Source organism: Pituophis catenifer, unplaced genomic scaffold (genome assembly GCF_029215685.1).
Source record: "Pituophis catenifer annectens isolate HBS135680 unplaced genomic scaffold, rPitCat1.0.hap2 SCAF_3, whole genome shotgun sequence".
Lineage (NCBI taxonomy): Eukaryota > Metazoa > Chordata > Lepidosauria > Squamata > Colubridae > Pituophis > Pituophis catenifer.
The window spans coordinates 189,592,234-189,608,673 of record NW_027256883.1 but is presented as its reverse complement, the minus strand read 5'-3'; the positions used below and the strand labels follow the sequence as shown (position 1 = coordinate 189,608,673).

General features: G+C 38.0%; 1 protein-coding gene across 1 annotated transcript in view; it reads right to left on the bottom strand.

Moving 5' to 3' along the window:
• The window catches only part of PLCG1 (phospholipase C gamma 1), a 98,645-nt gene that overhangs the window by 37,488 nt on the left and 44,717 nt on the right, over positions 1–16,440 (bottom strand). Inside the window, exons 2-8 of the mRNA XM_070941702.1 lie at positions 15,247–15,399; positions 14,052–14,145; positions 13,753–13,800; positions 4,230–4,314; positions 3,183–3,266; positions 2,799–2,821; positions 1,981–2,050 (exon numbers count right to left, since the gene is read on the bottom strand). Of these exons, the coding sequence (XP_070797803.1) occupies positions 1,981–2,050; positions 2,799–2,821; positions 3,183–3,266; positions 4,230–4,314; positions 13,753–13,800; positions 14,052–14,145; positions 15,247–15,399 (557 nt within the window). The remainder of the gene's footprint in view (positions 1–1,980; positions 2,051–2,798; positions 2,822–3,182; positions 3,267–4,229; positions 4,315–13,752; positions 13,801–14,051; positions 14,146–15,246; positions 15,400–16,440) is intronic.

Sequence of the window (16,440 nt, the reverse complement as noted above, 5' to 3'; positions counted from 1 at the left end):
TTTGCTTGAAAACCTCCAGTGATACAGTACTGATTCCAAGACATCTTTACCCCTCTCCTTTGCACTCTTCCCAATTCCTCAGCATCCTTCATCTCCTTTGTTTGGTGGCCAGAACCAAAGTACAGGTAGTCCTCAACTTACAACCATTTGAAGTTACAATGCCCCTTATGACTTACTATTTCCTTGCAGTTCTAACCATTGCAGCATCCCTGCAGTCATGATTGCAATTCAGGTGCTTGGCAACCACCACACAATTATGATAGTCATAGCATCCTGTGGCCACGGGGTTGCCATTTGTGACCTTCCCACCCAGCTTCCGACAAGTCCATGAGGAAGCTGGGAGGGAAGGTCACAAGTCACAGGCATGTGATGTCCTGCTTAACAATCACACTACTTAATGAAAAATTATCCGGTCCTTATTGTGGTTGTGAGTCAAGAAATGCTTGTGTTCCGGGCACAGACTGACCAGTGAAGCATATAACAGAACAATCACTCCATGTGATCCCAACACTATCCTCTATTTATGCAGCTGTAATGGTACAAAAGAATGACTTTGGGAGATGGGGTAAGAGCCACGGCTGATGGCTGAATAAGAGGCAGCTTAGCCCACTGCAGGAACTGGGGCAAACATCTCAAAAGTGACCCTGTTTAGTATCTTGGGCTGTAAAGTTCACATGGAAGAAACATATTTTGCAAGATTCTATTAATGTAACCTTGAAATAAAGTAGAATTAGTTCATTCAGGCATGCATGCATTCTATTTGAACCACCTCGCATGGGTAATATCAATCTTGCTAGTCTGAAAGTACATTTCTCCCTCACTGCCAGAAATTAGGAACATCTTCTGATTTGCCTCTATTCTTGCTGCAGACCGCCTCTTATCTTATCCCCTAGTGCTATGGCTGTTCTCCTTGTCCTTGTGTCTCCCAAGGTCATTCCCACATACCCTTACAACAATAGCCCAAGGTTACAATGCCTCTTTTGACAATATAAGCACATGTCTAGCTCAAGCTCAATCTTTAACCTATCAGGAAAGCAAGATCCTTCACATAAGTCATACAACTGAACTAAGTACAATCTATCTTGTACCTCTGCAGCTATTTTTTCTGCTTACCTAAGAGGGGAAACCTAACATCACTCCACATTGTTGCCTAGGGCTCACCATCAAATCTATCAAGATCCTTTAGGATCCTGAGCCTGTCTTTTGAAATTTATCCACCTACATCACACTTCCAAAAGCTTTGGGTCATCCTCAAATTTGATGAGCATCAATCCTATCACTTCATCTAAGTCATTTAGATTTTAATACTTCCTCAGCTATAAAGCCCCGTGGATGGCCTGGGAAAATATTTCTTTTTAAAAACTTGCATGTATCAGATAGTTAGGATGACAAACTTTAAAACTTAAGAGAAACTTGAAGAATGTGAGAGATGAAACTGATATAAAAAACAAATAATGAAGTGCCTCTGCCTAAATGGCGTAATGCCAGATTAAGATTCAAAGTGGATGCTTACCAGCTCAGAGTATTTAAGCACTGCATTATACAAACTCTCATCCTCTCATATTGTTCAAATTACCTATATACAATAGCTTTTTCTGAAAGATTGAAATTTGTTTCCTATATTAAGACCGTCTCTTTAAGGCCTTTTTAAACATTTATAAAGGAAAATCTAATCTATACATATCGGAATACTAAAATTCTCTATTAGAGAGTAATGTCCCATTTCATATCTTCATTCAAATTACCAGAAAACAGAGTAGTTGAGCAACACTTAAAAGAGGCAATGGCAAACCATTTCTTAATGATTGCTAAGAAAGGCATATTCACATTAATTACCAGAGATCAATTTCAGCTTAAGCAAATCTTTTATCTGCATCAAATTTTGGTTCTTACTCTTTCGCAACATTAGTGCATGAATGGTGTTTCTCTCTCCCTCCCTCCCTCTCCCTCTCCCTCTTTCTCTGTCTCATATGAACTTACCATTTGGTATTCTAGCAAAAATGTCTGGAACTCTGACAGAGAAATTCTGTTGTATTCAGATCTCTCCCCACTTTAAGATAAAGTACAAGATAAGACAGGTTGGTTAGAAAGCAGCTGCCACTTCTCAAAACCAAACAAGCTTAAATGTATAGAGTCTGTTTACATATAACTTTCATACATAACGTGAAGATGCAATGGTAGATTTGCACATGAAGTTATGCCAAAAACAAAGCACATTATGAATTAGTGTCATATTTAAACAATGCCAAAATTAATATGGCACTGAAAGTAATAGATAAAGCTTGGCTATTGATAGAGTTCATTCCTTTACACTGACTCTATCAGGGAAAATTGGAAGAAAGAACATATCAGTATAAAGGATTGCTGTCAGACAGTATCAGACACACATTTGATAGTAATAAATAACAGACTTCAAATGCAAAGTTGATCACAGAGCTTTCAAGAATACTGAAGAAAAGCTGAACTTTGTTATCACAGCAATTGGTAAAAAAGCAAATTAATTTGCATAAATGTTGCATTTTGCTACCAGACATAATTCTGCAATGGCTGGCACCAAATTATTAGAAAAAGCAGCTCTTATCCCAGAATTTGAGATTTTATAATATTTCCAAAACAGATCAATACAACAATATACAACCACACTATTTTGTGCACTGAAGTAAAGTAGAGAAGAGAACACTATGAAGGGATAATCTGTGCTTTGACTAATTAACTAATGATTAATTATCAGCATATTCTCATAATTGCAAGCCATTTTAATTTCCATCCTAGCCCCAATAGGAAATAAAGCAGTTTACCTTTCTAAGAATGGAACAGCCATCTACATAGAAGAAACAAAAATCAGTCATTGTGCTTACTAAATTTAAGCATCCTATTTCAAATGTCAATAGAGGAGCTGCAACGCTGCTTCTTACAGAAATAATAAAGCTGTTTTCCACTGTATAATTTACAAAAGTCTTGAACAGACTTTTCAGGGATTCCTAATGTACAGTCATCAATTTGCATATATGGATTTTTGCATAGGCACATGAAAATGTGTGCGAATGTGAGTGAATGTAGGAAACGACAGTACCCACCTCTAACAAAATATTGCTGAAAGACAAAAATAATGACTGTGGACTAATAAATGTATTAATTCTTTTTAAAAAATGTCATCAGAATTAAGATCAGAAGTGTCTTACTCCTTTCTGTGCATTGTACATCAAGCTCTGGTACAGTTGAACAAATTGTCCATAAGTGATATCCCCATTTCTCTGTTCCACATCCTGATAGTAAAGAGAAAACAAGTAAACAAAAATCATAAAATATGCTACTATGCTGTCATATATGAGATGAATTATCTCATTTGTGGAAAATAAAGCACCCACTGCTTTTTTCTTGTACCATTTTATAAAAGAAGGGAAGGGAAGAACTTTTGTGTTTTAGTAATGCATCTTAAATGTACAAAACAGGGATGCATTTTCAAGGTCTCTTACTATCTTTCCCCAATCTTCCTTAACTTACTTTGGCTATGTGGGCTCAGCAATTTGGGATTTCAGGATAACATACATGGGAAGAATTCCAGATTGGGAAAGACTGGTTTATTTAGTAATAAAAAGAAGAAACAGTATTTAAGGTACTATTTAAAGTTTACTACCAAGGAAGCTCAGATTCAAGTCCACCCTTGGCCAAGGAAGTTCACCAGGTGATTTAGGGGACAGTTATATTTTCAGCAATACCTACTTCATATGGTTAATTGTGGGATAAATGAGGAGACAGCTCTTTGTACCCCACCCTGAGCTCTTTAAGGAAAGATAGGCTATAAATCTAACATACAAATAAATGCAGAAGATTCCAGGTTCAAACTCTCAGTAACAATGAAGTTCTTGGTCTGAGTAGAACAAGACCAATCTCAATAGATGGGTTAATTCATAGGATGCACCAATCTGAAATCCAAAAGTGACATTCAGAAGTTCTAATCCCTCTTTAGGCATCAATCTAGCTGGGGGACCTTGGGCCAGTCATACATTCTCAGCCCTAGGAAGCAGGCAGTGGCAAACCATTTCTGAAATTTGCCAAGAAACTGCAAGGACTAGTCCAGGCAGTCACCAGGCATCAACAATGACTTGACACACAAAAAATAAATAAATAAAAAATCATACAATAGTATGTCAAGCTGCTTTGATCTTTTATCAATGAGTATCAAAACTCTGCACATATAAACAGGGAGGAAAAAACCAAATACTTACTGATAATCTCTCTCTTAGAAATCTCATGTTGGGGACACGGTAGTTGACTTGAGATAGCATACTTTTTAGGTCTTTTGCAGAAATCCTAAATTAGCGGGGTAGGGAAAAAAAGAATAAATGAATGAGGGCATATTTCTGTATTTATGCATTGTCAACTTATCAAATTCTCAAAATTGCTTGATAGACTGAAAACACAGTAAAACAAGCCAAGCATTATTATGAAAGGATAAAAGCATTTCCTCTACTCCACCCCTCAGATGCTGCACCTGTCATCCTCCTGACACAGTTCAGAATGGTTGTTAAGAGTAGTCAATGTTGGCCTCTTGTAAGGCATGAACTCCTAACCTTGCCTGTTATTCTCCCATAGATTCTGGCTTTGTGGGATCACTATGGAAACTGGATTTTTTTATAAGCTTCCTTCCAGTTTTCTGATGTTCCAACTGTCAGATTTAAATTGATTATACTTAAGTTTTCCAAAATCTTATAATTTCTTCCTTAAAAATGGACAAAAACACTTCAAGCTAATCAGTGAATGGAAAAAATAATGGCACAAAACTATCAGCAATCCTTGGACAAATAGATGAAATTATCTTGAAGTATTTCCAAAATTACTAATATTGGAGTAGCTATTAAAACCAGCAGTCTCAGATTGTATTACTTGAAAGGAAATAGTCATTATAATTGTTGTGGTTCTTTTCCAAACAATTCAAATTATTTCAAAATAAGCATGTTTTCCCCTTCTTTTTCCTTAAAAACTGTAGAAAATGAGGTTTGCTTTTTTTCAAATTCATATATTAGTTGAGAAATGGGTTTCTTTCAAATAACATAAATGTATTATACTGTATGGACCTTAAAAAAACAAAACAGAAAGAAAATAGACTCATTTGAGCTGTGGTGCTGGAGAAGTCAAAAAAACATGATGGCTGGACACTAACAAAGCTTGACATCAGACAGAGCATAGAAAAACTCAAGGAAACAGTGCAAGATCAGAAGATGAAAAGAGACTTGGCCCATGGAATTGCCAATAATTGATATTGTCAACTGAACGAATCATATCAATATCATCATCACCACCGCTATACTGTAATAAATTGTTTAACTTTTTCAAGAAAGGGTATGTTTCTGGATTTTAATTGTGCGGAAGATCTACTGAAGTTCAATCTATGCTTAGCAATGAGAAAATCATTAACAATAGAGACTTCCCTGAAAAGCAGTTATCTTCCATGATTGATCTTCCCTTGCAGTTTGCAGCACTTAAAGAAGTACCCTTAAATTGCAATGTTTATTCATGAGGGTCATCAAGCAGGCCCCAGCAGTCATCCACAGTGTGAGACAAAACATCTCCAATCAGTCTAGAATCACTGTGTTTTTGTGGCAGGAATACAAACTAACAGTGATTTAATGTATTTCTTTACAGAGCTGTGGTTTGAAAACTGTTAGATTGAAATCATGCCTTGCTGACTCTACCCACTCTTATGGAAGCAATGTATAAGAGGCTCCTTGAAAATTAAATTGCACAATTGTTGGCCGAGATCCGCTAACAGTAGTAGGCTTATCACTCCTACCCAATATACCACATCATCTCTTTTATGTCCTGATCACCAGTTCAATTCATCTATTCCCCAAATGTTATACTGGAATACAATAATCAAAACCGTTCTTCTGAAAAACTGCAGGTTTCATGTGTGCTCCCATAACCACAACCAAATATTGTAGTGACTGTGAAACAATGGAAGGAGGAGTGCATGGCTTTTTCCTGGATTGAGAGCACCAGGAGCCCTCAGAATGTGGTGCTATTGTGTACTGAACCACTTGCTCATTAGCTTGTTGGGTTCTCCTTTTCCACAGAGCAGGTCTGCTGCTAAGTTCTTATAATATATTGCAGTTTGTCAGTCAATCAGTAACTGGTGAAATTCAAGTAAATCTATTGCAGATGATGAACTGTTGGCAAATAACTCAATGTATTCCTGGCATCCAAGAAATGTTGGTCTCCTCCACCCAGGAACAGAGGCTATAAAACTTTATCCAGAACAAAACAAGATAGCTGGAATTAATCCATTTAGGGAGGGAAACATCCCCCTCTTCAGATGAACTCCTGAGAAATGTATGTTGCAGACATATAATCTTACAGTCCAACGATTAGCTCAGTCATTAGGTCAGGAAATGGAACTCGGCTACAACCCATTTATGACTTCCAGATCTCAGTGGGTGAGAAAAATATTTTTTGTGTTTTATACATATTTTATACACATCTACACACACACGCACACACGGTCTAGTATTTAATGATTCCAATAACAAATGAAAATCCTTTCCGTCATGCTCTGCCTGCTTTTTGGTCCTGCCCCACAAAATGTCGGGAGTCAGCCAGAATAATGCCACTTAAATGCCAACCATGGCCCCTCAGCCTGCAAAGGCATTCTACCTCTGCAATATTTATTTTATTTATTTCCTCTCTTTATTATTTTTATAAACAATTCAAGGCACTGAATATGATACTCCTTCTTCCTATCTTCCCCACAACAATAATCCTGTGAAGTGAGTTGGGCTAAAAGAGAATGACTGGCCCAAGGTCACCCAGGTGGCACATGTCACTGAACCAGTTTTGATTTCCAACATTTCACAAATTAGCAAGTGCTAAATATCATTGGAAAGGATTTAAAGAGGGTTTATCTTCTGAAAAAATAAGTGTTGCAATTGCCTCCTCAGACACTGCTCCCAAAGATGCCAAAAGTTGTCTGTTCAACATATAGGGAAAAATAATACTTCAGCTAATGATGAGGACATCACTCTTAAGATTGCCAACTCTCAGCTGCTGTACTTGTATTGAAGAACAGCTCAGGAATAACTATCACTGTCACCTTAATATTTGTAATACACATCAGGAGTGGAATTCAGCCAGTTCCAACCGGATTGTGTGATATGATAGGGCCGACTGCGCGAAGCCTCACCCACCTGCGTGGACATCATGACATCCCTTTTTTGTGCCGTTTTTCAGCCTCTGCGTGAGCATATTTGCGAACCGGTAGGGAAGGTAAGTGCATTTCACCCCTGATATACATAATTGATAAGTCACAATCTTCAGTATTTCTTAAAGATGCCTGGTGTGTAGATTTAATATAGCAAGGAAGCTTTAGCAACCCATTGTTAAATATGCATGAATAGTTAATCTGATTCCCGGGACACAATTTCTCCCTCCCCTCTTTGGCTGGAAGCAAAAAGAGACTGACGCCAACAGGCAGCAGTAGAAAGCATTTCGCTTAAGCAAAAACACATTGTCAAATTGAGCCATTTTAATCTGTTCTGAGGGATACTTTGAATTTTCATTGCCAAATGTATTACACATTTATTGATATACATCAAAAAGCTTCAGTTATCTCAGAAATTCTCAATGAACCCAATGCATTTTTAACACATTGCAATTGTTAATTGTTAAAGTTATTTGATTATCAGGGACTTCCGGAGAAGAAATGGGGAACTGAAGATAACTCTGCTGCACGTGGAACAGATGATCATGGCTGAATCTGTTGCATGTTAAAAGAAGGGATAAGTTACTAAAATTATATAGGGAAAATCATTTCTTTTCTTTATATATTTCTCTCTTTTTGGGTAAGATATACTTATTTTCTTCCTTTATTTTTTATTTTCTGCATTTTTAATTTGTATTAAATTTTTAATTTGTATTAAGATGACTTTTTAACACATGAAAATCTTCTCAAAAGTCAGGGGTCATCTTATACGCCGGGTGTCGTTCTCCTATAACCAGGCAGACCAGCCCGAAAGGCTCTGACGAGCCTTAAATGGCTCTGGCAATCCAAGCTCTGATCCCAGCTTTGCCTGCTAATCAGGCAACGCAGCTGGGATCGCCAGAGCCATGTAAAAGGAAAAAAGTTTTCCCCCTCCAGCTTGCTTACCTTAGCTGCTAGTCGCAACGCTTGCCTTGCTTCGCTTGCCTGAATCCATTCCATCAGCAAGCCACTCCCTGCCTGCAATCAAGCAGGCAGGGAGTTGTGGACTTCAACTCCCAGAATTCCTCAGCCAGCAAAACAAAGCTGGCTGAGGAATTCTGGGAGTTGAAGTCTACAAGTCTTAAAGTTGCCAAGGTTGGAGACCCCTGTTCTATTGGGTAAGTTTTTTCCCCCTTTGGGATCTTTAAAAAAAATAGTTAATTGGGGTTTTTTTTAGTTGTTCTTTTTTAGACCTAGCCATTTAAAGTTTAGGAAGTTTTAAATTTAGTTTTCATATAAAAATAAAAATAAAATAAAATAAAATAAAATAATATTTGTGCAGCTTTCTGAGATTTAGTGTGTTTCTGTAGTGTTTCACTCTAACTACACGAACACAAAAAATCTCACAAAGCTGTATGTGGAATTTTGTGTGTGTAAAGTGTGAAAGTTGTTTTTTGGGCTTTTTGTGGCTGTGTGAGATTCCTGCTTGTTGCAGGGGCCATTTTGGGTCTAGCACAGCTGCTTTTACATTGTGGGTGAGCCAGTTGTGTTGTGTTGTGTGTGTGTAAAGTGTGAAAGTTGTTTTTTTGGGCTTTTTGTGGCTGTGTGAGGTTCCTGCTTGTTGGCCACCCATTTTGGGTCTAGCACAGCTGCTTTTACATTGTGGGTGAACCAGTTGATGTTTTTTAATTTTTATTTGGTGTGCATTGGAAGAAGGGTAGTCTTATACGGCGAGTATAGCCCAAACCCTATATTTTAACAGGAAAAGTCGGGGGTTGTCTTATATGCCCAGTCGTCTTATACGCCGGAAAATACAGTAGTTGTATTATTTTAACTGTACCTTTAATAAAATTAATATAACAAAAGGTAAATTACTTGTAATCTGTCTGATGTGTAACTTGCATCTACATAACTATCTTCCTCTTCCTTTCCACCCATCTTACCACAATTTAAATTGTACATAGTAAGCTGCAGCCCACAAAGCTTATGGTTTTTAATAAAATCTGTCAATCAGAAAAAGTGCTTCCAGACTCTTGATTTTCTTTGAATGAGCATATTATGTTATTGAAAATAGTTGCAAAATGTATTAATTTTGTGAGATACAGTTTTAACTGTCATTTTGATTGACTGACTGATTGATTTGTTCATTCAATTTCTATAGCTGTCCAACTTGATCAGGTGACTCTGGGAGGCTTACAAGCCATAAGCTATGTTAAGTTTTCTTATTAAACATCTTACTTAGACAATGACATCCACTTTTGATCATGATAAAGAAAAAGGTTGAAGACCATTAAGACATCTCAATGACCAATGATGATATTTTAGCTGAAACTTTCAACCAAAAAGCAGATACATCCAAATAAAGAAGATAAGTGCCATTCAGAATTTAAAAGCCTATAATAAACTGTTTATGATTGTTAAATTGTTCATAATTTAATTGTTCTCCTTTTACAAAAAGAAGCCCATTAATTTTTTTCTTGGAAAAGGATCATTGTTAAATGAAGTTTATTGCAAGTCAATTGTATCTTGATCCTTTCTCTCACAGACCAGGGACAGTGAGAACACAGTGGAATCTTTTTAACAACACATAGAAATAAGAAAGAATGATAAAGATTCATTAGATATCAAGCTATTTTAGTATATCTGTTGAAAACTTTTCTGATCAGTGGTTCTGTTAATGTTTTGAATTGCCTCCGTCTTGGTTTCCAGACACCCTGCAAACAACCTAAAGTCTCTTGTCAGGGCAGGAAATCATTAAAAATAAAAACCACACACACAAAAATAACAAACAAAAAAAAACAGGCACTGAGCACTCTAGGGCTGGAAGGAAGTCCTAGATCCAGCCCCTCATTTTCTGCTGCTTTCAAGTTTCTTGAATGTTTTATTTATTTATTTTATTTATTTTATTATATTTCTATACCGCCCTTCTCCTGCGGGACTCAGGGCAGTGTACAGCCAGAATAAAACATAGCATATAAAATTTAAAAACATTTAAAAAAAACAATTAAATAATTTTGGCCCGAATTTAAAACAACCCAATTAAAACCGAAATTCAATTAAAAAACTGAGAGGATGGGATCAAGCCAGCCCAGCTAGATGGAACAAGTGTGTCTTCAGGGCCCGACGAAAAGTCCGGAGGTCTGATATCGTGCGTATCTCAGGGGGCAGGTCATTCCAGAGGGCAGGTGCTACCACAGAGAAGGCTCTCCCCCTGGGGGTCGTCAGCCGGCACTGCCTAGCCGACGGCACCTTGAGGCCCTCTCTGTGCGAGCGAACCGGTCGGGGGGAGGCTATTGGCGACAGAAGGCGGTCTCGCAAATACCCCGGCCCTAAGCCATGGAGCGCTTTAAAGGTGGCTACCAACACCTTGAAGCGCACCCAGAAGACCACAGGAAGCCAGTGCAGCTCGCGCAGGTGAGGTGTTATATGTGAGCACCCTGTCGCTCCCATAATCCCCCGCGCAGCCACATTCTGGACCAACTGCAGCCTCCGGGTGCACCCCAAGGGGAGCCCCATGTAGAGAGCATTGCAGTAGTCCAGGCGGGAAGTGACGAGTGCTTGAGTGACCATGCGTAGGGAGTCCCGATCCAGAAAGGGACGCAACTGGCGTATCAGGCGAACCTGATAAAAAGCCCCCCTGGCCACGGTCGTCATATGCTCTTCTAAAGACAGCCGTGCGTCCAGGAGGACGCCTAAGTTGCGAGCCCTCTCCGTGGGGGCCAGTGATTCGCCCCCAATAGCCAGCGATGGCACCAGCTGGCTATATCAGGACGCCGGAATCCACAGCCACTCGGTCTTGGAAGGGTTGAGTCGGAGCCTGTTTCTCCCCATCCAGGCCCAATGTTCCTTGGCTATTCTAGCCACAGGTGCCTAATTGCTAGGCTTTCCTTGAGGCTGGCCTTCACCTAAGGCCACTTTAAGCAAATTTCTCCATCTCAGAATCTTCTCAATTTTAACTATTTATCATACTATGGAAGGAAAGAGAATTGCAGCAGTGACAGATATACCATTGAAAGGCCTGAAGAGCTGACTGGGGATGTATCATCCTGGGGATGTATCATCCTGGAAAAGCTGTCTAAGTGCTTAGATTATGACCTAATGGCTCATAATCAAAAATCAGTTCCCAGCATATCATGCTCCAGGAATAGGTTGCATTTCTCAGAATTCTGTGTTTTTAATTTTTATGAATCAATCTGTCAAATACACAGTCATGTGTTCTACAATAGATTCTGGAGCTAAGAACACATGGGAAATACTTATCAGCTACTGCTTTTCACTACTACTCTGTGAGGTATTAAGCATTCATCTTGATGAATATTCTCAGTACTCTCCAATGTGATTTCTCATAGCAAAAGACCAATAATGATGGTCAATAACTGTGGTTTAGTTCAAAGGAATGAATGCTGAAATTTATTGCTAGTTTTTCCTGTTTAAGAACTGTGTTGCATTACTGTATAGTATCTATGCACTTCCCTAGTGGAGATGATAATTTAGAATTTTACTATTCTAATCCCTACATCATGTCATCACACCAACTCTTTCTTTCTCTTTCCCCCTCTGTTCAAATACAATAAATGATCTCTTCTTCCCATATCCCATCTCTTATTTATAAATGATTCCTTAAAACCTTGTCAGCACAAATCCAGTAAGGGTTGGAAGAGATAACAACATATCTGTTTTAACCTAAATCAAATAATCCAAGTTTAAATTCCTTCCTTTTACTTTTTCAAGGATTGTCTTGCTAATATATATTCAGTCACTATGCATTTGGAGGTGAATGTATCATGCAAACACAACAGAGGTTGTTATTCCACATAATGAACATCCCCTCCGGGATCTAGTTTTACCAGTCATCAAAAGACATGTTACATTTAGAAAACCCTAAACAGAAATATAAGAATTTATTGTAGAAGAACCCAAAGGGAAATTCTGGCACACAAGCCTGTGTTTCTGAATCTCAGCCAGCAATTGTGCAATTATTAGAAATACTTTGTAGAAAAGTGCTGTTGTTATGTGGGGAGGCTCACGTGACATCTTCTCACACCCAAACAAGTAGAAAGAACACATATGAGAGACCACAATAGAGAGTTCACATTATACATGTTGAAATTTTTTTTAAGGGGGAAGGGCAATACAGAATAGCTCATCTCTATTCAGCATAATGGCAAAGCATATGTTCATATGGAGCTCTTGTACTTCCTTAGTAAGATTTCCAGGTTGGGATTGAGATTTGTTCTTATGAAAAAGTCAAGGGATTTTATTTCTCATGGTATGCAGATATTTTGCTCTGTTGTTGCTTCTAGTTAAATGCATTTTTAAAATTCAATTGGAATGAATTTATCAATATATTCATATATGTCTCTTTCAAATTGCCTTCACTTTCTTGAAGAGAGAGCGAGAAAAAAGATCAGGTCTCCAGCATTCACCTTTGATGTCCAAACTCATTCATCCTAATATGTGGATGTCAAGAAGATAAACCATCTTTGCATTAAGTTATGGAGTACCTCAGAGTTACAGTTAAAGAAATTTAATTAATTATTAATTCAAGTATTGGTCTCTTCATCTATCAATTAACTTGCATACAATTATATGCAGGCAAAAATATTCTCAGAATGGTATTCTAAGTTTCCTGTTACAGCCGAAATCATTTCACTTGAAGCATTCTTGCATTTTTTCAAAAAGAACAATTATTGTTGTCTGCAGGTTCCCCCCCCCAAACATTTATATTTATGCATACACACACACATGCACACATGCACACATGCAAAGAGACACACTTACATATACATATAGTGGAAAATGTTACTTCCCTATTAATTAGGAGGCATATTTTAGTTACTGTATTTTTCGGTGTATAAGATGCACTATCCCAAGTGGCGGAGGGAAATATCTGTACGTCTTATAGAGCGAGTATTGCCGAAGCCCTGCCCACCCACTGGCCCCCACTCTTCGGCCTCTGCCTCCAGCAGTTTGCCTCCTTGCAGCAAACAGCCTGGTCAGCTTCAGCACAGCCTGATTTAACACGAACAGTTGCCACCTATTGCCACCTCCACGTGCCCCATTTTTGGCCTCCATGCACCCCGTTTTCGGCCTGGAACAGGCCAAAAATGGGACATGTGGATGGTGGCGATAGGCAGCAGTGGCGATGGGTAGCGGCAATCCCCGCAGCCTGGAACAGCTGATAGGCAGTATTCCGGGAGGCAGATCCAACTGCTAATCAGCTGCTCGTGCTAAATCAGGCTGTGCTAAAGCTGACCAGGCTGTTTGCTGCAAGGAGGCAAATTGCTGGGAGGCAGAGGCAGGTTTTTTTTTTTTTTTCTTGTTTTCTTCGCCAAAAACTAGGTGTGTCTTATATTCCGGAGCATCTTATAGTCTGAAAAATACAGCAATTAAAATGTTACTTTTTCCTGTTTAGAATAGACACTATTCCAACTTTGATTATACTACTGTTCTCGTCATCCAAATTTTTCAATTAATAAAAATTAAACAGAAAAATAATTTTTAGACTTGTATGCCCTCTTTTGTTACTCAAATATATCACATCTCATAATATACAACAGTAACTTTCTATTTACCTATCCTCTCTGTTGCGGTCGACAAAGTAGAACTGTTTCCGAAGCCACCTAAAAGTAAATAGTTTTCAAATATTTGTAAATATGTCAGTGTCAAATATGTCAAAATCTTCCTCTTTAAGAATCCCCCAAATCCTGCAGATTATATAAATTTGAACTGCTATGAAAGGAAGCATGGATTTTAATACAGATAATCTTAAATTCATATAGAAAGATGCTGGCAATGAAGGAGAGGCAGTGAAACCTTTATACAGTATGCCCCTTACTTGAAATGGTCCTTCTGTTCCAATTTTTTGCTTTACCTTTCAATTTGCAATGGAGTAGCAGCTTTTAGGGTATCTGCCACAAGCCAGTTCAACCCTTTGATCCACATGTTGACTTCATCTTCGGAAGTGGCTGTGAAAATAAAGAACAAACCGAGCCTGTCAAAGCATGACACAGGCACTGACCCCTATATCCAAGAAGGAAGTCACTTTGCAGCTGGTTTCCAATAGACGGAAACTAACCCCATCAATTTTGATATTACAAATTATAATAGCCATAAAACCAGGCTATTAAGGAGGAACAATCACATCATTTCAACATTTAGCATTCAATTCATTATGCTCACTAAGTAAGGAAGAAACTTGTTTTTTATCTTCTGGGGCAAATCCCACATGGCAAGCAAGAAGGATCTCCAGGGAACTTCAGTAATCAAATTAGATCTTTTTTTCATCTAACAGATGTGCATGCCAAAACTTACTTTAGCATAGCTGAATGTCAGCAAACAGGCTAGTGCCATGCTGTGCAAGGCTAACAATCATTCAAAGATATGTCTATTAGCCAGTTCAAACAACCATCTTAGCATGATAAGGATGCAGATTGATTGCTCTTATTCAGAATATGGCATATAGTAACGTGTTTGCTTAATTGCTTCATGCCACATTCACTATTCTAGTCTAAGCAAACCAGATTCTGCATAAATCCAGAAACCTTCCCTATGATTCATGCCTTTTGAAGAATTACCATCAACAAAGGGAAGTGAGCAAAATATGATCAGTATTGAGCAATGGGATTTCTCTTTATCTTCCCATTAGTGTACCTTAGAAAGTACTTCATACAAGATCCAGTCCCCCCCCCCATTTCAAATTTTAGAAGGTATACAGGAACACCCCTGTATACTTTCTAGAATTCGGAGAGGGGAAAACAACATTTAAGACTCTTTTTAGCTTTTGAAGCCATAAGAGAGTAAGCCAGCATTTGCAACATGGCTAGCCATATAGTTAAACAAGAATGTCCATATGCTCAAAGGCTCCGGTTCAAGAACTGGCAATGGCTATCAGTTCTAGCAGCTGCTAGCAATTCTAGTCATTCTTTGCTCATATGTTCCTCTCCACTATTCTAAGCCAAGTCTTGCTAAAAAAAAAAAAAAGTAGATGAATAGCAGTGGTGTTGCTGATGTTCAAGCAGCTATTGGATTGTAGTCTCATGTCAGTGACAAAGTAAAAGACATCTAACCTTGCAAACTGAGTGTTTTCAGTCTGAATTCCATGCCATAAAGGATGACAAAGCAGTGAGACTGTTCTGGGCGGAAACAAGAATCTTCCTGGTATCGGTCAAAATCTCTGGAGTTCTTTCCCTGACGAATTTCTTGAATTTCCCGAATATCAACTGTTAAAAGAATAATAGGAAAGGAGGTTGAATTAAAATAAAATTAAGAACAAACGTACTATGCAGTCGAAAACTTAATAAACAATGTTATCTGACAGTATCATGCAGTCACAAAACATGGTCTTCTACCCTGTTTTTCCAAAAATAAGACCCAATAAACCCTAGCATGATTTTTCAGGATGCTCGTAATATAAGCCCTACCCCCAAAATAAGCCCCAATTAAGATTGTCAGTCAGATTTAGTACCATATTTCCCCCCAAATAAGACCTAACTAGAAAATAAACCCTAATGTGTCTTTTGGAGCAAAAATTAATATAATAATATTAATAATAATATAATATAATAATATAATAATATTAATATAATTAATATAAGACCCTGTCTTATTTTCAGGGAAACATGGTATTTGCAATATGAAGTTTACTGTTGCTTAACTTCTAAACCTACAGGTACTGGAACTTTTTCCTTGCTGGAGGAGAGATCTCTGCCTGAATTATCCTTTCTCTTTGAAAGATATGTGTATTAGATGCTGCTTTCCAGTTAAAGCATTTCAAGTATAATCCCAGACTCATGTACACTAGAGTTCTAAGATCAACATTTAAGAAGTTTAATTACTTTATGAACTTTGGGGTAGTAGTAAGGACTTGCATGACACTCTTAATGGACTTTAAAGAAGGAGGATAGGAAAAATATTAACTCTTTTGAACTTTGCTGTTGGAGAAAACTCCTGAGAATTGTGTCGACAGCCAAGTAAACAATCAAATGGATTGTTCACCAAATCAACTTAGAACTTGTCACTCAAGGAACAAATAACCAGGATTAAATTATCCTACTTCATACACATTAAGCAAAGATCTAGATTTCCGGAGAAGGCTCTAATCTGGGAAAGGTAAAAGGGAAGAAGAGAATGATCAAAAGCAAGGTAGATGAACTCAGCTACAGTGATGATGGGTATACCATTGGAAGACCAAGTTAGGCATGGATCATGATTGAGAAAATCTATCTATGTGACAACTAAGTCTCAATCAATGGCTTGACAGT